The 23,595-nt window shown below is 42.9% G+C and overlaps 1 protein-coding gene across 15 annotated transcripts in view; it reads left to right on the top strand.

The window, feature by feature from the left end:
* apbb2b (amyloid beta (A4) precursor protein-binding, family B, member 2b) overlaps nt 1–23,595 on the top strand; it is a 407,406-nt gene that overhangs the window by 355,895 nt on the left and 27,916 nt on the right. For 11 of the 15 annotated variants that reach the window (XM_038791322.1, XM_038791333.1, XM_038791319.1 and 8 more), the window contains one exon: nt 6,444–6,449. The exons of the other annotated variants lie outside the window; for them this stretch is intronic. In XM_038791322.1, coding sequence (XP_038647250.1) covers nt 6,444–6,449 — 6 coding nt within the window. The remainder of the gene's footprint in view (nt 1–6,443; nt 6,450–23,595) is intronic. 15 annotated transcript variants of the gene reach the window in all.

The following is a 23,595-nucleotide window of genomic DNA, read 5'->3' on the forward strand; positions in this document are numbered from 1 at the left end:
CTACCATTACCATCAATCCAGGGAATCAACCTTGGTTTAATGAAGAGTGCAGGAGAGCATGTCAGGAGCAACACCCGGCATACCTAACAATGAGGTTCAACCTGGTGAAGCTACAACAAAGACCCACTTGCATGCCAAACAGCAAGTGATAGAGCTAAGCGATCCCACAACCAACTTATCAAATCTAAGCTTTCCAGTCCTGCCACACCAGTCATGAATGGTGGTAGACAATTGGGGCTGCATGATGGCAAAGCAGTTAGCACTGCTGCCTCACAGCACCAAGGACCCCGGGGTTGATTCTGACTTTGGGTGACTGTGTGGAGTTTTCACGTTCCCACCATGTCTGCATGAGTTTCTTCCGGTTGCACTGGTTTCCTCCCACAGTTCAAAGATGTGCAGGTTAGGTGGATTGGCCATGCTAAATTGCCCCTTAGTGTCCAGGGATTTGCACAGTAAGAAGTCTTACAACACTAGGTTAAAGTCCAACATGTTTGTTTCAATGTTGGACTTTAACCTGGTGTTGTAAGACTTCTTACTGTGCTCACCCCAGTCCAACGCCGGCATCTCCACATCAGGGATTTGCAGGTTAGGTTACGAGGATAGGATGGGGTAGTGGGCCTAGGTGAGAGTGCTCTTTCGGAGAGTTGGTGCAGACTCAATGAGTCGAATGGCCTCCTTTTGCACTGTAGGGATTCTATGCGTAACTCACTGGAGGGGGAGGCTCCCAAATAACCCCATCCTTAATGGTGGGGGAGCTCAGCACATCAGTGCAAAAGATAAGGCTGAAGTATTTAAAACCATCTTCAGCAGAAGTGACAAGTGGTTGATCCAACTCTGCCTCATCTGGAGGTTCCCAGCATCACAGATGCCAGATACTGCAAAGGCTATGGGCCCTGACAATATTCTGGTGAAAGTACAGGAGACTTGTGCCCTGGAACTTTCCACACCCCTAGCTAAACTGTTCCAGTACAGCTGCAACACTGACATCTGCCCAGCAAAGTGGAAAATTAACCAAGTATGTCCTGTACATAAAAAGAAAGACAGTAGCACAGTGGTTATCAGAGTTGCTTCAAAATGCCAGGGACCTGGGTTCGATTCCCGGCTTGAGTCACTGTCTGTGCAGGAATCTGCACATTCTCCCTGTGTCTGCATGGATTTCCTCTGGGTGCTCCGGTCTCCTCCCATAAGTCCCAAAAGACATGCTTGCTAGATGAATTGGACGTTTTGAATTCTCCCTCAGTGTAGCCAAACAGGCGCTGGAATGTTGCAATTAGGGGATTTTCACAGTAACTTCATTGCAGTGTTAATGTAAGCCTACCTGTGACACAAATCAAGATTATTATTATTAAATCCAATCCAGCCAATTACTGTCCCATCAGTCTATTTTCCACAACCTTTTTTTTTAAAATTAGGTTTACTGAGGTTTTACGTAATAATAAAATAACAAACATCCAACAAGAATGCTAGAGTGCAAGAAATTATAAGCAAATATAAAACAGGTTTGGGTGGATCGGCCATGCTAAATTTGGGAGTTTGCACATTCTTCCTGTGTCTGCGTGGGTTTCCTCCAAGTGGGCAGGTTTCCTCCCACAGTCCAAAGGTATGTAGGTTAGGTGGATTGGCCATACAACTCCACCTAGTGTCTCTGCCTGATTGGGCAATTTAATATTATTCCTCACTAATAGAAAATCAACTTCACCATTAGGGCTTCAGTGGAGAGATTTTACCTGAGATGGCAACCATTTATTTCCTTTTTAAAAGATCCAGACATTGTCCGCTGTGAGAACATTTAGTTATAATATTTAAGCGAATGATGTGCTTTTAGAATCATAGAATCACTACAGTGCAGGAGAACGTTCGGCCCATCAAGTTTGCACCGACCCTCTGAAAGACCACCCGACCTAGGCCGAATCCCCCACTGCATCCCTGTAACCTCACTAAGGAACAATTTAGCATGGCCAATCCACCTAACCTGCACACCAAACCCTGTCCATCATCTACAAGGCATAGTCAGGAGTGTGGTGGAATACTGTCCACTTGCCTCACTGAATGCAGCTCCAACAACATTCGAGAAGCTTGACACTATCCAGGGACAAACAGCCTGCTTGATATCAAATATTGTTGGATGATGCTCCTGGGAAGCACCTTAGGATGTTTTGAAATGCAAGTTGTTGTTTTGTCTCTCCATAGAATACATGAAGCAGTGACATTTACAATTGTGTGATTGGAGCTAGGTTTTTCAGTACTAAATGAAAAATATTTTGGGCGGATTTTCTGGCCTTTCACGTTGGCGGGATCTTCTAGCCCCGCCGACGGCGCACCCCTGCTACAGATGTTGCTCGGCGAGGGGTGCATTCGACAGGAAACTGTTGACGACGGCAGGACCACAAGAGCCCGCTGCCAGCCAGTGGCAGGCCCCCTCCCACCGTCATAAATCAGGCCGCAGAGGGGGAGGAAAATCCTGCCCTTTGATTGAGAAGGCAGACACAATGGGGGAACTGTTCTTTTTGTCTTGCCAGCTGTATACTATCGCCCAACGATTAGTCCATTCTTTTTGGTTTCAACAACTGCTTACTGTAGATAAGGAAATGTCTGAATGTTCCTTTCTGGAGAAAAAGTGAATGCAGCATTGAGAGTAATTTCCATGTCATGTTTTCATTTTTCCTTCTCCACCCATTGGCATCTGTTCAATATAAATGGCAAAGTTGGATCTTTATCTTTGTCTTCATGATTGCAGTTTTAATATAACTTACAGCATGTAGTATTGTATTCCAGAATTGCCAGTCAGTTCCAGGCAAAGTGCTTGATGTCTGTGAAATACAAACTGCAGTGCTTTGAGAATTCAATTTTGAGAAGATAGACATAGAAATTGAAAAAGCATATCTGGAAATATAAAATCAAAATAGATGTTGGAAGTACGCTGCAGACCAATCAACGTTTGAAAAATGAAAGAATCAATTCAGATAGAGACCATTTGTCAGAGCTGCTCGTGTGTGTACTGTTGAATATTCTCCAAGGTTATAACAGGTTCTTGAATACAACCATGCACCTTGCAGTGTTGGTTTAGACAAACATTATTATCCTAAACTGGTGAAAGATCCCTATTGATATTGTTTTTCTCTCATTGTGGTATAGTTCCAGGTACTACGATGTAACATGGCACATACAGAGTATTTGATATGATTGCCTGAACATTGGAAGGAGGCAAATCATAAACATTGAAGGGCTTAGTACAGGTAGTTGAAATGGAGGTTACCTGACTAAACCAGTGAAAGGAGCAGAATGTCCTTTCACTGATGTTTTTAACATGAATATATAAAAACCTAAGTGGATTGTGTTTCTGCCGTAGCGCGATCTACAATATAGGTGTAGATTGCACCAAAAACTCACTACTTTTACCAAGTGTTTTCCCCTCAAGTTTTTACTTGAAAGCTCAGTTGCATATCACTGATAATGGGCACAATCAGGCTGGTTGCTTTGGTTTTAACATATGGGACAGGATTCTCCGTTAGCCGGCGCCGAAATCGGGAAAGGCGATTGAGAGGAGAATTGGTTCCAAAATCGTGGCAGGCACCAATTGGACGCCACATCGCAATGCTCTAGCACCTCGACAGCGTTGTCAATGCATTACGGAACGCATGTTCAGTAAACACCGTTTGCATATCATTAGTGGGCCCGACCCGGTATTCTCCAGGTCCTCCCTGATTCTCCGCCTCCCTCCGATGGGCCCAGTTCCCGACGGCACGGTTCACTTGTGCTTTTAGAAATCGTGAAACCGACGTGGTGGCTGCTGAGGGAGAGAGAGGGGGTACGGAAAGTGTCCAACATCGCCATAGTTTGATGACAGTTGTGCCGCTGGTCGTGGTGCTTCTGCCAGGGCTGAGGATAGTAGTGGGGGTGGTCAAGAGGTGGGCTGTGGAGTCAGGGTGGAAAGGCACTGAACACCATTGAAGCAGCCGGCAAGGCAGTCATGCAGCTGCTCACACTGCTAACAGCTCACTTTGAACCTAGTGCCATGGGTCGTATAGGTGTCCCCCCCGGATAATGTGGACTGGGAGCAGCTACTTATAGGAATATTCACATCAGAGCAGTGGGAGTCATTCAGAAAGGAAATAGAGAGAGTACAATGCCAACATGTTTCGTAAAGGTAAAGGATAGGGCCGACATGTCAAGAGAAGCCTGTATGTCAAGAGATATACAGCATTGGATAAGGCAAAAAAGAAAGACTGACGGCAGATTCAGGGCGCTCAGAACAGTGGACGCTCTACAGGAGTACAGAAAATACAGGGGGATACGGGGCTGCATGGTAGCACAGTGGTTAGGACTGTTGCTTCACAGCAACCCGGGTTCGATTCATGGTTTGGGTCACTGTCTGTGTAGGATCTGCACATTCTCCCCGTGTGTGCGCGGATTTCCTCTGGGTGTTCCGGTTTCCTCCCACAAGAACCCTGTTAGGTGAATTGGACATTCTGAATTCTTCCTCAGTGTACCCAAACAGGCACCGCAGTGTGGCAACTAGGGAATTTTCACAGTAACTTCATTGCAGTGTTAATGTAAGCCTACTTGTGACACTTATAAAGATTATTTAAAAAAAAATTAGATGAGTGAAGAGTTGGCATGAAAAAGCACTGGTGGGCAAAATAAAGGAAAACCCCAAAGTGTTTTATAAGTATAGGAATGGCAAGAGGGTAAACAGGAAAACGTAGGGACCTTAATGGCAACTTCTGTGTGGAGCTGAAAGATGTAGGTGAGGTATTAAATTAGTATTTTGCATCCATGTTCACTATGGAGAAGGACGAAGTAAGTATAGAAAGCAGGGTATGGGATGGTGATATAATTGAACAAATTAGCATGGAGAGGGAGGAGGTGTTAAAGGTTTTAGTGGGATTGAAAGTAAATAAATCCCCAGGCGCAGATGAGATGTATCCTCGGCTGCTGTGTGAGGCAAAAGAGAAGATTGCAGGGACTCTGATGTTAATTTTCAAATCCGCTCTGGCCACAGGTGAGGTGGCAGAGAACTGTAGAACAGCTAATGCGGTGGTACCGTTATTGAAGAAGGATAGTAGGGAATAAGCAGGTAATTACAAGCCAATGAATCTAACTAACATCAGTGGTAGTCAAATTATTGGAAAAATTCTGAGGGATAGAATTAATCTCCACTTGGAGAGGCAAGGATTAATCAAGGATAGTCAGCATGGCGATGTCAGGGGGAGATCATGTCTAACAAATTTAATTAATATTTTGTGGAAGTATCCAAGTGTGTAGGTTGGAATCCAAATTGGCTTAGTGGCAGGAGGCAAAATGGTGTTGGCCGTAGGCTATTTTTGTGACTCTAAGCCTGTGCCTAGTGGTGTATCGCAGGGATTGGTGCTGGGTCCCATGCTGTTTGTGGTGTACATTAATGATCTAGGTGTGAATGTGGGGAAATGATCAGTAAGTTTAGAAAAGACACGAGAATTGGTGGTGTGTTAAATAGCGAGGAGGAAACTTACGATTACAGGGTGATATAGATGGGATGGTCAGATGGGCAGAACATTGACAAATGGAATTTAACTCTAAAAGGTGAGAGGGAATGTGCTTTGTGAGGACTAACAAGGCAAGTGAATACACAATGAATTAGATGAGCATTTGAAATGCCACGGTATGCATCCAAGTGCTGAGAAATAGGATTAGAATAGCTAGGTGTTTGATGACCGGCACAGACACGATGGGCCGAAGGGCCACTTTCTGTGCTGTAAAGCTCTGTAACCAACTAAATTTTCAGGGCTTCCTCCGAGGCCTGCAGAAAAGTGATATTAGTATAAACTTGCAACAGTGATTAATGTCGGCTGGAAGGTCCTGTTTTGTGGGCGGGGAGAGTTCGGGCGCAAGTCTTTCAACTTCTCCAAAAGATTGCTGAAACTCCATTTGTGCTGGACATAATTTGCATATGCAATTCCACAATCTTTCTTCCAGTTTGGCTGAGTTTTGCGCTAATTGTGTTGAAAGAAACAGTGCAACCTAAAGGATAATCAAGGTCAAGAAGATTATGCAATCTACAAGTGACTGAGTAACAAGATGAGTTTAGAGCAGCTTGCAAGAGGGGTTTCTGAATGTAGTCATTGTGCACTCCATATATGTCACAAGTGAATACGTGAATGTCTAAATTGCGCGAAATCCGTTGTCACATATTCTTCAGATTCTGATAGCTTTTGTGTGGTGAAAGGAAAGTTATGGAGCCGTTTTGTTCAGTGGTTTGTTTTGGCATTCTGGTGATATTTCAGCAACTAACTGCCAAATTGTGGAAAACTAGTATTTTTCTGCACTCACCTTTGTGCTTAGAAAAGCTTTTTTGGCACTTTGACCGATGAATGTGTTTATTGTGATCACCGTTTCTGTTATTTACCTGTCCTATTGTTCATTGTATTCTTTCTGATTTCCTTCCACTGCTTTCCTGGACTCAGAGAGAGGTAATTTTTCTTTCTTTCTTAATATAGTTTGTGTTGTCAATATAGAGATTGTGTTACAGTTAAGTGTAATTAGATGATTATTAAAAATTGTGGTCAAGTACCATCCCATCTTGTCCGCCATGGTCCTAATTCAGTGGTTTGACTTGGCTTCAGGACTCTTCATTTCCATTTGAAGTGCATTGTATTAAAGAAATGAACCCCCCTCCACGCCAAAGTTACAGATTAACCTGTTAAAGGCTCAATTCAATTGTTTGGACAGAACCAAATATTTTAATATTCTGTAACCTGATAATTTGTGTTCGGAACATTTTTAAACAGCACCTTGGTAAAGCACTTTAATTTCATAAAGTTTACAGGAAATACACAAATTACACCATTTTTTTGATGGTTAGGACTTTATTTACCATTAGCAGAGCAGATTGGTTGATATTTGGCAATTGGCATGAGAGTTCACTTTATTTCAAATGTTTTATTTTGACTTCCTCATATGAATTTTCAGATTTTTCTCCACCATGCTTGAAGAGATTCCTTTCTGGGATATGTGTCCAGGACGTGTACCTCATCTATCATACTGTTCATCTGTGTGTCTAGACCAGGAGTGTTGATACACAGCTGGCACTGGATTTTATCCTCGGCTAACCTTCACATTGAGCACTTTGAGCATTAATCACTGGATAATGACTTTCTCCAGGGCCCCAGGTCTTTTTTTTAATCTAATCCTCCTTACCTTTGACTGATGTCATGTTCTGACTGTACCACCGTGCTCATTTTATTTTGGGTCTCATTTGAATTATCACGGTAGTAATGTATAAATTATTACACTTATTATTAAACTTGTTATTAAAAGTTAAATAAATAGCTACAAATTCAAAATAATTACATTTTTAAAAATGCCAACATGTTCTGTCTTAGATTATCATTTTGGAAAATTGGCTTTAATTTGTCTGATTTAAACAACTGGAAACTAGATACCGTCAGTGAGTTGTCCAGAAAGTGCTAATCCACATAAATTCTGAAATTTCAGGTTTTTCCTTTTGTTTCATAGTCGGTGCATTTCCTCAGCAACCATTCAGTAAATTATGCCTAATCATCTGCATAAAATTGTCAGTATTTGGTTAAGCAAGCTTCCTTCCTTAAACTGCATGTTGCCAATGACATTTTACTATAATAGGGGCAGCATATAGTAGGGGGAACATACAATAGGGGGGGAATATAGTAGGGAGAACATATTGGAGTTCAGGCAGAAGGTCAGCTGTGATTGTGTTGAATGGAGGAGATGGATCAAGGCACCATATGATCTACGCCTGCTCCTATCTCATCTTAAAAGCATGGAGGAAGATTTCAGTAGCAGACGAGCAGAGGCAGGGGTGTGGTCACATGATGTTTTGAAGAATGAGAACTGATCTCAAACATACAAAATGATTACAGGGTTCAACAGGGTTGATATAGAAAGGATGTTTCCCTTGATTGGGAGAGGTCTAAAACCAGGGGACACGGTCTCAGAATAAGGGTAGGCCATTTAGGATTGAGATGAGATGGAATTTCTTCACTCAGACAGGGGACACGGTCTCAGAATAAGGGTCGGCCATTTAGGATTGAGATGAGATGGAATTTCTTCACTCAGAGTGCTAGATATTTGGAATTCCCTGCCCCAGAGGGCTCTGGAGGTTCAGTCGTTGAGTATGTTTGAGATTGGGATTGATAGATTTGTATATGTTAAAAACATCAAGGCAGACAACACTGGGCAGCACGGTAGCATAGTGGTTAGCATAGCTGCTTCACAGCTCCAGGATCCCAGGTTCGATTCCCAGCTTGGGTCACTGCCTCTGCAGAGTCTGCATATTCTCCCCGTGTGTGCGTGGGTTTCCTCCGGGTTCTCCGGTTTCCTCCCACGGTCCAAAGATGTGCGGGTTAGGTGGATTGGCAATGCTAAATTGCCCATAGTGTCCAAAAAGGTTAAGTGGAGTTACTGGGTTACAGGGATAGGGTGGAGGTGTGGGCTTGGGTAAGGTGCCCTTTCCAAGGGCCGGTGCAGACTCGATGGGCCAATTGGTCTCCTTCAGCACTGTAAAGTCTATGATTCTATGACAAGGATAGTGAAGCAGAATGATGTTGAAGTAAAAGATCAAACATGATCTCAGTGAATGGCAGAGCAAGCTTAAAGAGCTGAATTGGCTACTCCTATTTATTATGTTCAAACTTTACATTGCATACAATTCTGTTCATTTCCATCTCCCCTACAGTTTTGTGCTGCAAATTGTAGCAGGATAAAAATAATTCTTCCACCAAAAGGTGATACATTAAATCAAAGGATAGGTTGATGGGAATTTGAGCGAAAAGTCCTAAAATAAGACATCTGGAAGATTATATTCTCTAATTTGAAGTAGAGCTAGCATAGTTACATTTTTGAAATTAATATATTTAATATTTTTAGGGCTGTTAGAATTAGAGTCACAAAGTTGTTACAGTGCAGAAGGGGGCCATTTGGCCCATCGTGTCTGCACCAACTTTCCGAATGAGCAATGTGGTACTATTCTCCCACCTCCCCTTAACCCTGCATGTTCTTCCTTGTCTTACTCAATTTCACCTATCAGTACAGAATTCAATTAGTTTTCCCAATTTTGTAATCCGAAATTACAGTACTAAAATTTTCATAATCCGTTATGTCACCAAAGAAACAAACACTTCTTGCAAAATTATAGAAAAAATGTATTGATATAGAAGGATTAGAGGTACCCAGAGTGCTTGTGTATTCTTCATAGAGCTGTAAGATTCATGCACATGATTACCATTAGTCTCTAATCAGTCTTGGTTATGCTGTTAGGGAGAGGTGTGAAATAATGGTGTGATGCTTATCCACTGGGAGAGGGGGTTGCTATGGTCACAGCAAAACAACTGGAGAGGATTCAGAAGACCCAAAACACAAGAGAAGAATCACGACTAGAATACCAGATCTTAGGCTGGAATGTGACAACAAATTGCATTTACATAGCACGTCCGCTGTTTAAAAACAAATCCTGAGGTACAAGGAAATTTGGATGTTTCTGATTACATTTGGAATCTAACCTACAAAAATCACTTGTGAATTTAACTCTTGGGTCACTTATGGAATATTTATCATATCCCAAATTTAACTTCAGCTTTCCAATGGGTTCAAGTAGTATTTTTAACATCACTGAAATTGGCAGCTTAAGTTAGTTTTTTCTAAGCTCCTCTATTTGCCACAAGAGATGACGTTTTGGTTTTAAATAGTTGCATAGATTCTGATGGAACGATTTGCATATTGTTGCTTTCAGTTCAGACTAAATACCTACATGTACAACAGTACATCGGACAATTCCCATTGAGCAGACACCAAGATGCATAAATTTCCTTCAGTGTATATTGTGTCTCTTGTGTATATTATAAACCATTCAAATCTTCAATTAATATTAACTGATTGCATAAAATAGTAACCCTAATAGCGTTTAACTGCTATTAATATAGTAGGTGATGCAGCATGAATCATATTCCTGACGATAAAAGATGATTGTAAGATCAAAAGGTCATTTGATTAAATTGGTTGTATCTCTGAATAATTAGTTTATAGGTCAAATCCCCAGTGCTTTCAATTCACTCAAAACGCAATATTAAAAGTAAAGTAATGGATGTTCATGGCTGAATTGAGCACAAGTGAGTGCTTGTTTTATGGGCAGTATTTGAAGGTAGAAACTTTATACTATCAACATATTATGTCCTTAACTACACTTTATTCCAGACCGTCTGAGAACAGCAAACTACCAGGAGTATGGTAGACTGTAAACCATCCACAAAGCCCAAGAGTAACATAAGGACATGGTTGACAGGTTCAGAATTATCTGAAATATAGATGATTAAGTAGCTTGTAATGTGACCGTCAGTGGCCACAGTATATCTGCACAGTGTTTAATGGTGTAATTCTGTGAACAGTCTATAGTTTATATTTTTTGAATTGCCTGATCAGATGAATGTTTTCTCACAAATGTTTGCTTCTTCAGTTAACACAATGGAGATGGGTTTGCAAACCTGCAAGATGGGTGCAGCTAAATTATAGCTGCAAATCGAATTTATATTTTATATATTTTTAAAAAATTGATATATTTTATGACAGGAATGTTCATCACCCATTATATACAATATAATTTTCTCTTCTCGGGTCCCATTTGATCATAACAATGAGGAAATCTGGTTGGGGTGAGGATGAGGGAGGGGGCTGAATAGACTGAAATAAACTTTTGCATTTAGACTTCCTTTGTTGGAAAGTGTTCAGTCCCTGCCCTATATCATAATGATAATCCTGATCCATAATTAATTGTATTCAATGTCCTGAAATGGTAGAAGATTACCTTTAAGTTTTGTACATTATGATGGATGACTTTGTTTGATTTAGCAGAATTCAAATAATTATTTAATCAATTCTGCTCACGGTTTTGCTTAAAGTTACAGTGGAATCTCGTTATTATAAACATTTTCTGTACCCAATGGAAGCAATATTATGTGCATTCTAAGGCGACAGCATCATAGAATTATTGCAAGGAGCAGTTTATATAAGGAGGACATTCAACCCATCGAGCCTGGGTCAGCTTTCTGCAAGAGCAATCCAGTTTGTCCCACTTCTTGTTCGACCATAAGACCACAAGATATAGGAGCAGAATTAGGTCATTTGGTCCATCGGGTCTGCTCCACCATTCGATCATTTGATATGTTCCTCATCCCCATTGTCCTGTGTTCTCCCCATAACCCCTGATCTCCTTATCGATCAAGAGCATCAGATTTGTGCTCGAGTTCCTGTTCCCTCAGGGCTACAGACCAAGAGCTGGAAGGTGGAATATTAGACATAGTTATTTCTTCGAACATAAGAACTCAGAGCAGCAGTAGGCAATTTAGTCTCTCTAGCTTGCTCCACCATTCAATATGATCATGGCCTCATCTTCACTGTCGTGCCTGTTCTCCGTAACCCTTCAGCCCATAATCTGCCTGACTCCTCAAATTTACTGACTGTCCCAGCATCCATCACACTCTGTGGTAGCGAATTCCACAGATTCATGATCCTTTGGGAGAAATAGTTTCTCCTCATATCTGTTTTAAATTTGCTACCCCTTATCCTGAGACTGACCTCTCATTCTAGAATGCCCCACAAGAGGAAGCATTGACTTCACGTCTACTTTATCTATGCATTTTGTTATCTTGTATACCTCAATTTGATCTCCCCTCATTCTTTTTTTTATAAATGTTTTTTATTGGTTTTGTGAACAAAATATATTTACTGTTATGTACACAGGATAAGAGACATATATATAATATATATATATATATATATATATATGCACCAACACCAAACCCATTTGAGTATTGCCCACTGTAATTGTTTCTCCGGCACCCAAATGTATATTTACCTCCCCAGTCTCCACCCTTATGTGTTGTAAATGATTTTGCCAGGTGTACAGAGTTGCTGCTGTTGAGCTGGTGCACAATACCCTACTCCCCTCATTCTTTGGAGAGTACAGGCTTAAACTGCTCAATCTCTCGTCATAAGACAAACCCCTTGTCTTGTTATGTTCTTGGCATAGCATAAGCTGCTTCCTTGATGTTCACTCTGACAAAGGAAGGTTCAGACGTGGAGATAACTTCAACACGTTTATTAAACTATTTACAAATTCACCTACTCTGATTTGACTCTACTGTTAATCCTTCTATAGCTACTCAGACTGACGAACCAGTCTGCTGCAATCCACGTGGTGGGTGTGATGTTCAATCAACCCTGTGTCTCTACTCAATGAGTGTCTCCACTGGAAAGAGGAAGATCATGTGTGCTGTGTCCTTTATATATGGGTTGGTGTAATGCCCTCCTGTGGTGGTGTCACCTCTGTGTGTATCGTGAATGCCCATTGGTCGTGTCCTATCTTACTGACCCATTGGTTGAATGTCTGTGTGTCATGTCTCTGGTGCTCCCTCTAGTGTCTAGCTAGTCTACGTGTACTTGCATTAACCCCTTGTGTATCTACAGTGATGCATATCACCACACCCCTCATCCCTGGAATCAACCTCGTGAACCTTCTCTGAACTGCCTCCAATGCCACAACATATTTCCTCAAATAAGGAGACCAAAATTGTGCACAATACTCCAGGTGCGGTCTCATTAATGCTTTGTACAGTTGCAACAACACATCCTTAGTCTATTCCATTAGCTATAAATGGCAACATTCCATTCACTTTCTTTTGTAAAACATTTGATTAAAGTATTTATAATTTTATAATAATAAACAGTACAAATACAAATGTAAACATCTCTATCCCTCACTAGTCCCACCTACCCTGAACAGAAACTAGCCTAACTCTTTCTCCCCCCCCTTTATTGCCTCTGCTAACAGTTTAATTTTTCCCAAAGAAATCGATAAACGGCTACCACCTCTGGACGAACCCTAGCGTTGACCTTCTTAAGGCGAACTTAATTTTCTTAAGTCTGAGAAACCCAGCCATGTCGCTAACCCAGATCTCTGATTTTGGAGCCTTCGAGTCCCTCCACACTAGCAATATCCGTCTCCGGGCTACCAAGGAGGCAAAGGCCAAGACGTCAGCCTCTCTCTCCCCCTGGACACCCGGATCTTCTGGCACTCCAAAAATCGCCACCGCTGGACTCGGCACCACCCTTGTTTTTAAGCACCGTGGACATGTCATCTGCAAAACCCTGCCAGAATCCCCTAAGTTTCGGACATGCCCAAAACATATGGACATGGTTTGCTGGCCCTCACACACCTGTCCTCTATCCCACTTGCCACCAGTACAACATCAAAACTAAGTCAATGAAGTTTTGTCTAAACCCGAACCATCCCATCACCTCCCACAAATAATTCCACTCCACCTGGTCGAAGGCCTTTTCCGTGTCCATAGCGACCACTTCCTCCATGTCCCTCCCCTTGGAGGGCATCATGATCACATTAACAGCCTTCTAACATTGGTCGTTGGCTGCCTGCCTTTAACAAACCCTGTCTAACCACAATCGGGTCCCTGACCCTAAACACTCTACTCATAGTCCAATTTAGATCCGAATACCGTCACCTGTTAGTGTCCTCCGTCAGGGACGAGGGGTCGTAGCACCGATCCGAGAGAGAGAGACCAAGGTGAATCTTACCTTGGGCCGGTGCCCGCCTCTTCCCTCCGGGTCGTGGCTTGATCACTTCTTCAGTCCCCAACGGAATTCACCCAGGGTATTGGTATTTGCTCGCAGCTTCAAATGTAGAAGTCAGTATTTTTCCTGTTTCTTGACTGTGGTAGAAAGACTCAACAAGGTTTGTTTCAACAAAGAAGTAGTCTTTATTTACAAAAAGACTGCATACAGTATTGGCCGCAACTTGAGTTCAGAGAGCAGTTGTTACCCACTGCTAATTCCTCCTCAAGTCTGCGCTTACACAGAAAATCAGTTCAGTATTTATACTTTATCATTATCAGTATTACGTGACTACAGCTTAGTCAGGAACTCGATCAGAGGTAGAAACATAAGCAATGTCAGAAAACAGGCACAACCTGCTGACCTCCTAGGACTCTTTGTCTCATCACTCATACCATTATCTTGTCCTTTGATAGAACATTAAACGGCCGGTGACTCCTTCATCCCTGACCTTATCTTGACTTACTCATACAGCCCTGGGTCATGAGGAGTTAACCTTATCAGAAGTTACAGAGGCCAGGCATTTTGGAATAGCTTGACCTTCTCTGAACTTATTCATGCTTTAATTTATGCGGAGTCGGCCTTATCGGTCTTACAGGGGTCTGGCATATTGGAATGGCTAGGTCAGCTTTTCTTACATTTACCAAGTAGTTGACCAGTTTTCCCATCATGCCATTACTTAATTCGTTCAACATCACAAAACCTCCTCACAACCTTTTCTACTCTGAAGGAGGACAAACCCAACTATTCCTAACCCTCCATGTTACTGAAATTCCTCATCCCTGGAATCTAGTAAATTTCTTCTATGCCCTCTGTGAGGCCTTCACTCCTTCCCAATATATGGTGCTCAGAATTGGACAGACTACTCCAGTTGAGCCCAAATGAGTATTTTATGAAAGTTGATCAAAACCTCTTTGCTTCAGTACTTTCTGGGTTGGATTTTCATGTTGGAGGTGGGAATAGGAGGATGAGACAGGTTCTCAAGAATACCGACTGGTGGGATCTTCCAAGATTCAAGATCCTATTGCAGGCAGGCTTGAGATGGAAGCGGAGGTGGGCTGAGTCCAACGCGGGCAGGGTAAAAGGTCCTCCTCATTTCCAAAGAAGCATCATCTTGGTGCTTCTGATGCAATCAACCTATATGCTCTTTGATCACATTAAACCTCTTCACCATCCTGAACTCCGGGCCCTCTGACACCCCCTTTCCTGGCCCCGCTGATATACCTCCACACTTAATTCCATTCCTGAGCTTCCAGCACTTTGTGCTGTCGGATCTAGTCTCCACCACTCCCAGTGATGCTGCTGGGACTAGAGAGCTGCCAGCCAATCAGGTGGTCAGCGCACCTCTCTGAGGTGGGACTGCCTCCTGAGAAGGGGGCGGAAGCTGTGGGGAGGTCATCCAGAGCAGGGGTGTGCTTCCCAACAACTTTTTTGTTGGTAGAGTGGGAAACGCCACAATCTGAAAAATCCAGTCATTTCTCTCTATCTATAAAGCCCAGGATTCTGTATGCTTTTTAAAATTGCTTTCTCAACCTGCCCTGCTATGTTTAATGATTTGTCCATTATGATGGGCAGGAAACACCACATCCAACATTAATAGAAAGTTCAGTATAATGTGTTTTTGTTGATTTTAACTGATATATTTATAAAAAACTTCCTTTATATTCACTTTTCTTTTCACCTCTTCCCTTGCTCTGTTTGCCTTGGCGCTCGCTAAGCTGCTCTGCTCTCGCTGGTGGGCCTTGTGCAGGAGCATCCCAGTGACAGGCAATCTGCTATTTTATTTCTCCATTGTTTAGAGGAATGGTACATGCCCTCTGCTGTGGGCTTCCACGCTTGTGATCTTATTAAAAATTATATTTAATATGAACACTTGGGTTCAACAGAAAATATAGATCATTGGAATGGTATTTTGATCCCATTCATGATGCATGATCTGGAGAATCAGGAGTGTAGTTAGCTCACTCACTTCCCCATCTGTGCCATAATGGTACGGGAGAGGAATACAAAGGTTTGTGTCTCCTTGCAGAAAGAAAAAGAAAATATTCCATATTGCTTTTGTGTACTTTTCCATTTATTTTTAATAACAATGACAAATGCCTGTGAGTAGAGGATGTATGCCAATTGCATTGCTGAGGGCAAGAATTCTCACTTACTATAAAGCAATTTCCTTCAATGGGAATGTTTATTTTGAAATGAGGGCTTGCTGCTTCTGGCAATGTTTCTTTCAGGAAAATGGTTCCTTTCATAACAGGTGCATGATTTTTACCTCCATGGAATGGATGTCATTGTAACCTAATAACTGAACCAAATATTTTTCTTTCTATTGTCCCAACCTGTCTATATTTCATGTTACTTTAAATAATAGGGATATTAAAGACCCATGGAAAGCAAAGTGGCTTGCAATGTTGGTGGAAATCTTTAGCTCTGACTTCCTTTGCAAGTACATACATAGAACATACAGCACAGGAGGAGTCCATTTGGCCCATTGAATCTGCATCGACCCACTTAAGCCCTCACTTCCACCCTATCCCCATAACCCAATAACCCCTCCTAATCGTTTTGCACACTAAGGGCAATTTAGCATGGCCAATCCACCTAACCTGCACATCTTTGGACTGTGGGAGGAAACCGGAACACCCGGAGGAAACCCACGCAGACACGGGGAGAACATGCAGACTCCGCACAGACAGTGACCCAGCCGGTGAATCGAACCTGGGACCCTGGCCCTGTGAAGCCACATGTGCTAATGTGCTGCCCAAGTGTGTTTCATGTTCCACAAAGTTGTGGGTGCTGTAAATACTAAGGTTGAAAACAATGGCAACAGTTGGAACGTGAGCACTTGAGCACATTACACACTTTTACGGCCCCAATCATCTGCGAAAAAACGGTTTGAAAACCAATTTTGGATTTTTAGGCAAAACAAAATGGAATTCAAGCTCCAAGCCATACGTCTTTCCAAGCTTTCTGAGAAACAGTATATTGCCCTTTTTGGGGGTATATTACAGACAATGCAGCTGAACACGAGGGCTAAGTGAAGGAATTTATAACATGGCAGCAAAAAAACATTCCAAGGGAGATAAAACTGTCTCCTCAGTGGAATATTAAATTGTGATTTGAATAATCAATAAAATTATATTTAATATGAACACTTGGGTTCAACAGAAAATATAGATCATTGTAATGGTATTTTGATCCCATTCATGAGGAAGGGATTTATAATTTGCTTATTAGGTACATCACCTTCTGGGATGTTTTTCATTAGCCTAATCGCTCTCCTTTACTTGGAGACTAGTGGCCAATAGTACTAATTAAGTCTGCCTGATATACAATTTATATGCCTCCAAACAACAACATTTCAGAGAAGTTCTATATTGCTGTCCGATAAACACATGCTAGGAAGAGTGAGACATTGTCTGAACTACCTTATGTTAATTGTTCTCCTTTTTTTTTGGCTGTAAACATGGCTGCACCCTATCTAATCCTCTGATCATCTTGTATGCCTCAATTAAGTCCCCTCTTAACCTTCTTCTCTCTAACGAAAACAGCCTCAAGTCCCTCAGCCTTCCCTCATAAGACCTTCCCTCCATACCAGGCAACATTCTGGTAAATCTCCTCTGCACCCTTTCCAATGCTTCCACATCCTTCCTATAATGCGGCGACCAGAATTGCATGCAATATTCCAAATGCGGCCGCACCAGAGTTTTGTACAGCTGCAACATGGCCTCATGGCTCCGAAACTCAATCCCTCTACCAATGAAAGCTAACACACCGTACACCTTCTTAACAACCCTCTCAACCTGGGTGGCAACTTTCAGGGATCTATGTACATGGACACCGAGATCTCTCTGCTCATCCACACTACCAAGAATCTTACCATTAGCCCAGTACTCTGTCTTCCTGTTATTCCTTCCAAAATGAATCACCTCACACTTTTCTGCATTAAACTCCATTTGCCACCTCTCAGCCCAGCTCTGCAGCTTATCTATGTCCCTCTGTAACTTGTAACATCCTTCCGCACTGTCCACAACTCCACCGACTTTAGTATCATCTGCAAATTTACTCACCCATCCTTCTACGCCCTCCTCCACGTCACTTATAAAAATGACAAACAGCAGTGGCCCCAAAACAGATCCTTGTCGTACACCACAAGTAACTGGACTCCAGTCTGAACATTTTCCATCAACCACCACCCTTTGTCGTCTTCCAGCTAGCCAATTTCTGATCCAAACTGCTAAATCACCCCGAATCCCATGCCTCCGTATTTTCTGCAATAGCCTACCGTGGGGAACCTTATCAAACATTTTACTGAAATCCATATACACCACATCAACTGCTTTACCCTCATCCATCTGTTTGGTCACCTTCTCAAAGAACTCAATAAGGTTTGTGAGGCATGACCTACCCTTCACAAAACCGTGTTGACTATCTGTAATCAAATGATTCCTTTCTAGATGATTATAAATCCTATCTCTTATAAATCTTTCCAAGACTTTGCCCACAACAGAAGTAAGGCTCACTGGTCTATAGTTACCGGGGTTGTCTCTACTCCCCTTCTTGAACAAGGGGACAACATTTGCTATCCTCCAGTCTTCTGGCACAATTCCTGTAGACAAAGATGACATAAAGATCAAAGCCAAAGGCTCAGCAATCTCCTTCCTAGCTTCCCAGAGAATCTAGGATAAATCCCATCCGGCCCAGGAGACCTATCTATTTTCGCTCTTTCCAGAATTGCTAACACCTCCTCCTTATGAACCTCAAGCCCTTCTAGTCTAGCACCTGTATCTCAGTATTCTCCTCGACAACATTGTCTTTTTCCTGTGTGAATACTGACGAAAAATATTCATTTAGCACCTCTCCCATCTCCTCGGACTCTACGCACAACTTCCCACTACTGTCCTTGACTGGCCCTACTCTTACCTTAGTCATTCTTTTATTCCTGACATATCTGTAGAAAGCTTTTAGGGTTATCCTTGATCCTACCTGCCAAAGACTTCTCATATCCCCTCCTGGCAGGACCGTCACACCTGCTCCTGTATCCAACTTGAAAATATGAATCAGGGATCCTTAATTTCTCCCAAGATGCATTGTTGGACTTCTTGGTATTGCTCATCTATCTCATGGATTTGTTTGGGATCCTCCGCACAGCGAGATTTTGGACTTGCACGTCTTTTCAAAGGGTCCCGACCAATTCCAGTGAATGCACTGTACAGTGATTTCTGAAAACTGTTCCCGCCTCCGAGTTCATTTGGTGCCACAGTGCTAACATAATCTGGCACCATGTATTTTGCTTGGATATTGCTTTCCTTGCGTGGAGTCTCCTTTCACTTTTGTTGTTTTATGAGCTTGATTGTTGGGGTTGCTCTGTACATCCAGTCATGGGCAGGAAGAGGTCAGTTTACATTGCCCTCATTTCCTCCTCTCTATTAACCCATAAACAGAAACGTTTTTCTTTTATTCTGATTTAATAGTGACATATTTTCCCCAACACAAAAATTTGGAAATGTTCCAATCACCTTAATAACTTGCACAGGAAACTACACACAGTTTTGCAATGTCCATCCTTTTACACTCAAAAGAATAAAAATGCAAATATGGGTTTTACATGTGTCCAGAAGCAAAAGTCAACTGGAATGTTCCTTCTGAGGAGAGGTTGGCTTATTGCAGAGTGCTCCGTCTTTCCCAGAGCGAGGCTTGCACAATAGGAGAAGGCATGTAAAAAGAGTCAGTCCAGAGGCATGAGTTTCAGGGTTCCCGCAGTTGGCAGGTTTGATGAGGCTCCAAGATCTTTCTGCCACCACAGGCTTGATGATAGACAGCACAGGCTGTTACCTGGAGTTCTGTTCATGTTGGACTTCAGACAGTAACTGTTGGAATTCGGTTCCAACAGCCGATATCACAATGCCGTTTGGGGGCGGTCATGTGACTTACCTCCTCAATGTTGGACACAGGATGACTGGCATCTTAACTTTTAATTGAGCCAGGATTCCTTTTGATATAGGAGACACTGACATTGGATTAGCCAACTGATGCTTGCTTTGTTGAAACCATTGTGTTAGGACTGCTATTGCTTCAACCATTAGCACTATTATGGGAGACTTAAGACCTGTGAAGGTTTTCCTTCCAGACTATCCGACCCTGTGACCATTGTTACTTTGAAACTGCTGCAAGACATTGGGTGTCCAATGGAGACATGTTGTTAGCTCAGCAATTTTCAATTTTTAGCAGCACTGAAAAAGATTACTTTGTAATAGTCCAGCTGATGAATATATATTTCTTTTATCTTTTATTTCTCAAACTGTGATAATCCAAAGAGGTATCATTGGTCACACTCGCCATGATTCAGTTTTTTTAAGACCCACAACTTAAGATCACCATAGTTACATCCTTCAGCCAATCTGTATAACTCATTTGTGAAAAAGTTGCTGGGTTCCCCAGGCTTTGAGTCTCTTGCTAAATTTTGTTTGCTCCAAAATGTTATTGCTTGTTATATTAAAGCAGATGTCCGAGGACTTTCATGGCGTCTTCAAAGTATCGTCAGATTAATTTATTCCTTCGCTGGCAATTATGTCACCTATTGGCGATTGGACCTACTGAATATAATGGTGTATACACTTGTTCAGCCTCTGTTTTCCTATTCAAGCCTGATGCTATCATCTGTCTGAAAAGTCTTCTTCTCCATAATGTGCTTTGTCTGGCATTGCATCTGCTTTAATTCATCTGGCATTGTTAACTAAACATCCATGACTGCTTTCAGCACAGGGGATAAAACTTTCATTTTTTTTTAATAGTGCTGCAGTGATTTTTTTAAAAACAATTCCTGCACTTGTAACAATTTGGAGGGCTGGTGTTGCGATTGTGGAGCTGTTTTAAATTTCAGAGATTCTATAGAAAATCTTTTGAACAAATTGTTTTGGTCAACTAGTTGCTTTCCTGAGCTTGGAGAATTGAATTTATTTTGCTCTGACTTCTCTTTAAATGTTTTATTTTGGCGTTTGCTCATCCTTTTGCAATCTGGCTAGGTTTTTTGACTCTGCTTTCAATTCGGTCACTCAGCAGACCTCCCAGTGCACTGGTGGAGTCCTCTTAATGTTGCACAGCGGAACTTTCTTCTGCTCTTCAGTCTCTGTGGCTGGAATGGAGCCTCTTAGGTGGTCTCCAGCTGTTTATTTGAGGTCTCGGGTAGGGTGTGTGGACAGTCTGGGTCATGTTGACATCGGAAAGGAGGGCATATTGGGTGTTTTAAAAGACATTAAGGTAGATAAGTCTCCTGGGCCAGATGGGATTTACCACAGAATACTGAGGGAAGCAAGGGAGGAAATTGCTGGGGCCTTGACTGACATCTTTGTATCATCATTGGCTACAGGTGAGATCCCAGAGGACTAGAGAATAGCTAATGTGGTACTGCTTTTTAAGAAAGGTAGCGGGAATAATCCAGGAAACTATAGGCACTCGGTGAGCCTCGTCGGTAGTAGGTAAATTATTGGAAAGAATTGTCGGAACAGGATTTATACCCGTTTGGAAACAAATAGACTCATTAACGATAGACAGCATGGTTTTGTGAAGGGGACGTCGTGCCTCACTAACATGAGCAAGTTTTTTGAGGAGGTGACAAAGATGATTGATTGGGGAGGGAGGTGGATGTTGTTCACATGGACTTCAGTAAAGCCTTTGACAAGGTGCCTCACGGCAGACTGGTACAAAAGGTGAAGTCACACGGGATCAGAGGTGAGGTGGTCAGATAGATACAGAATTGACTCGGTCATAGAAGGCAAAGGATAGCAGTAGAAGGGTGTTTTTCTGAATGGAAGGTTGTTACTAGTGGTGTTCCACAGGGATTTGTGCTGGGGCCTCTGTTTGTAGTATACATGAACGATTTGGTGGAAAATGTAGCTGGTCTGATTAGTAAGTTCACGGATGACACCAAGGTTGGTGGAGTGGCAGATAGTGTTGAGGATTGTCAGAGGATACAGCAGGACATAGATAGGTTGGAGACTTGGGCAAAGAAATGACAAATGGAATTTAATCCAGACAAATGTGTGGTAATGCATTTTTGTAGGTCTAACATAGTGGGGAAATATACCATAAAACTCTTAGGAATATAGAAAGTCAGAGAGATCTGGGCGTGCAGGCCCACAGATCATTGAAAGTGGCAACATAAGTAGACAAGGTAGTCAAGAAAGCATACGGAATGCTGGCCTTCATTGGACGGGGCAGTAAGTATAAAAACTGGCAAGTCATGTTTCAGTTGTCTAGAACCTTGGTACGGCTGCACTTGAAATATTGCGCACAATTCTGGTCGCCACACTACCAGAAGGATGTGGAGACTTTGAGAGGGAGCAGAGGAGGTTTACCGGGATGTTGTCTGCTCTGGCAGGTGTTAACTATGCGGAGAGGCTGAATAGACACGGACTGTTTTTATTAGAACAACGGAGGCTTTTTAAAAAATGTATTTTATTACAAACATGTATCAAAACAGGTTTCAGCGAATAAACACACCGGAAAACATACTTCCCAACAATCAACTATACAGTCTGTACGGATTTTTTCCCTTTTTTCACCCCCCCCTCTCCCGCTATGAACAGCCCCTCAAACACGGTCACACATATCCCCCACCTTTCCTCAAACCGCCCTGAAGAGTCCCTTAACTCGTACTTTATCTTCTCTAATCGCAGGAAGTCATACAGGTCACCCAAGCTGCTACCCCCAATGGCAATGCCGACCGCCACTCCAGCAACATTCGCCGCCGTGCAATCAGAGAGGCAAAGGCCACGACATTGGTCTTCCTCCTCTCCATGAGAGCCGGCTTCTCTGAAACCCCAAATATCGCCACCAAAGGGTCCAGGTCCACCTCCTCCTCCACTTTAATGGCTAAGACCGCAAACATTCCTGCCCAGAATCTTCCTGCTTTTTACACAACCCCAAAACATGTGATTCGCTGGGCCCTGCCCACACCTCTCGCACTCATTTGCTACCCCCTAAAAGAACCCACTCATTCTCACCTGAATCATATGCATCCTGTGCACCACCTTAAGCTGTATCAGTTTACCCTATGCAGTGCCTCACTCCATACTCCCCAATTGATCTCCCCTCCCAACTCCGCTTGCCATTTCTCCCTGATCTTCACCACCCGCTCATCTCCCTGCTCCCCCAGCCACTTGTACATATCGGCAATTATTCCCTCCCCTTCCACATCCGGACGCAGCAGTTGCTCCAGCAGGGTGTATCCTGGAAACCTAGGGAACCCCCTCCAGACCTTTTGCGCAAAGTCCCTAACCTGATTCCTGAACTCACTCCCCCTTGGCAGCTCTACCCTCTCCTTTAGGTCCTCTAGACTGGCAAATCTTTCCTCCAAATACAGATCCCTCACCTTGACCAGCCCCACTTCCCTCCACCTCCTGTATACAGTATCCGTCACCCCCCCCCCCCCCCCCCCCCCCCCCCCGGCTCAAACCATGATTCTCGCACAGTGGCGTTAGCACCAACATCCCTTCCACCCTAAAATGCCTCCTCAACTAATTCCATGTCTTCACCATGGAAGAATGGCGGAGGTTGAGGGGTGACCTGATAGAGGTCTACAAGATTATGAGGGGCATGGATAGAATGGATGGGCAGGCACTCTTCACCAGGGTGGAGGGGTCAGTCACTAGGGGGCATAGGTTTAAGGTCCGTGGGGCAAAGTTTAGAAGAGATGTGCAAGGCAGGTTTTTTTATACAGAGGATGGTGAGTGTCTGGATCGCATTGCCAGGAGAGATTGTGGAAGCAGATACCTTAACGGCGTTCAAAAGGCGTCTTGACAAATACATGGAGGGATATGGCACTCGGAAGTGCTGAGGGCTTTAGCCAAGGGTGGTGCCATGACCGGTACAGGCTAGGAGGGCTGAAGGACCGGTTCCTGTGCTGTATTGTTTTTTGTGTCTTCAAGTTAGATGCACTTCTCAGGTAAGACTGCAGTTTCT

The sequence above is a fragment of the Scyliorhinus canicula genome, chromosome 3 (genome assembly GCF_902713615.1).
Source record: "Scyliorhinus canicula chromosome 3, sScyCan1.1, whole genome shotgun sequence".
Taxonomy (NCBI): Eukaryota; Metazoa; Chordata; class Chondrichthyes; order Carcharhiniformes; family Scyliorhinidae; genus Scyliorhinus; species Scyliorhinus canicula.